General features: G+C 38.6%; 1 protein-coding gene across 1 annotated transcript in view; it reads left to right on the forward strand.

The window, feature by feature from the left end:
* Positions 1-1581, forward strand: part of ttc39b (tetratricopeptide repeat domain 39B) — a 13904-nt gene that overhangs the window by 4455 nt on the left and 7868 nt on the right. Inside the window, 6 exon segments of the mRNA XM_017310399.1 lie at positions 59-165; positions 251-356; positions 1050-1115; positions 1212-1320; positions 1409-1476; positions 1559-1581. The exon segment at positions 1559-1581 is cut by the window's right edge and continues 11 nt beyond it. Of these exon segments, the coding sequence (XP_017165888.1) occupies positions 59-165; positions 251-356; positions 1050-1115; positions 1212-1320; positions 1409-1476; positions 1559-1581 (479 nt within the window).

Here is a 1581-nt window from a genome sequence, read left to right on the forward strand (position 1 = left end):
TTCTGCCGACTTTTGAATCTGGCAGGAAAACCTAAGATTTAACGACTGCTGATGTAAGTTTAGCGTAAATAAACTCGTCTTTTCTGTCCTTATTTTCCAGGATGAGAACATGATCAGTTTCATAAAAGGAGGAATCAAGATTCGAACTAGCTACCAAATCTACAAGTGAGTGATGAAGGAACATGTGAAGCTGCSTCCATCAGAGGCATAGTTTAAATGATAGACCATCAGGCCYTGTGTTTCTCGWTAGGGACTGTCAGAACGTGCTGARCATCAGCCAGGACAAGGCGGAGCAGTTCAATTCGTTCAAACAGTTTGAGGGCGGAGTCAAGCTGGGCATCGGCTCGTTTAACCTGGTGGGTGAAGAAACTAGTTAAATTCATTTAAACTGATGTGAAGGTTTTCTAAAGCTTTTCTGTTTTTAAACACAGAGAAGCTCATATTTTTTATCCTGCTGTGATTATCACCGTATCATCAGCATATCGGCAAACATTCCTAAAGTTTTACAGTGAAAAATATACAAATCATACAAAATAAATTATAATTAGGTTTACTTTATTAATGAATTCCTTCAGTTTGATTTCTTTGTTTATTAGATTTTAAGGTTGTTGGAGTTTATTGGGTTTTTAAACACAAACACATATATGGGGTATTTAAATGTTTGCCCATAATTTGGATTCTGCTGCGTTTGTCACCGTGTAATCAGCATATCGGCAAACATTCCTAAAGTCTTACAGTAAAAAAGATACAAATCATACAAAATAAATTATAATTAGGTGTACTTTATTAATGAATTCCTTCAGTTTGATTTCTTTGTTTATTAGATTTTAAGGTTGTTGGAGTTTCTTGGGTTTTTAAACACAAACACATATACGGGGTATTTAAATGTTTGCCCATATTTTGGATTCTGCTGCGTTTGTCACCGTGTCATCAGCATATCGGCAAACATCCCTAAAGTTTTACAGTTACAAAGATATAAATTATACAAAAAAAAACTATATTTAGCTGCACTTTGTTAATGAATCTTTGAATCTGATTCTTTGTTCCAGATGTTGTCTCTCCTTCCTCAGAAGGTCTTAAGGTTGTTGGAGTTTATTGGCTTCTCAGGAAACAGGGTGAGTTTTCCGTCTGCAGATATTTCACTAAAGACAGGAGTCGAGTGTCWGTGCCGTGAACAGAGGTGGCCGTCTCACTGCCCGTTTCTCCTGCAGGGTTTTGGTTTGTCTCAGCTGAGGGAGGGAGCAGCCAGCCAAAGTCTGCGCTCCATAATCTGCGTGCTGACGCTGCTCTTCTATAACACATACGTGTCGCTGATCCTGGGTAGGAAATTCCTACAAATCTCTATTTGTTTAACCTGAATATTTCACTTCATCGGTTTTCAGTTGCTTGTTTCTGTTTTTGATGTAAGGAACTGGGGAGGGGAACCTGACGGAGGCTGAAGCTCTGCTGGAGCCATACCAACAAAAATACCCCAAAGTGAGACCAATAGAGACTCTGTTCGATTACGTATTGATCCATTGGGATTGATAGATGGATTTATGGTTATTGTTTCTTTCAGGGCTCCATCATCCTCTTCTACTC

The sequence above is a fragment of the Poecilia reticulata genome, linkage group LG18, assembly GCF_000633615.1.
Source record: "Poecilia reticulata strain Guanapo linkage group LG18, Guppy_female_1.0+MT, whole genome shotgun sequence".
NCBI classification, from domain to species: domain Eukaryota; kingdom Metazoa; phylum Chordata; class Actinopteri; order Cyprinodontiformes; family Poeciliidae; genus Poecilia; species Poecilia reticulata.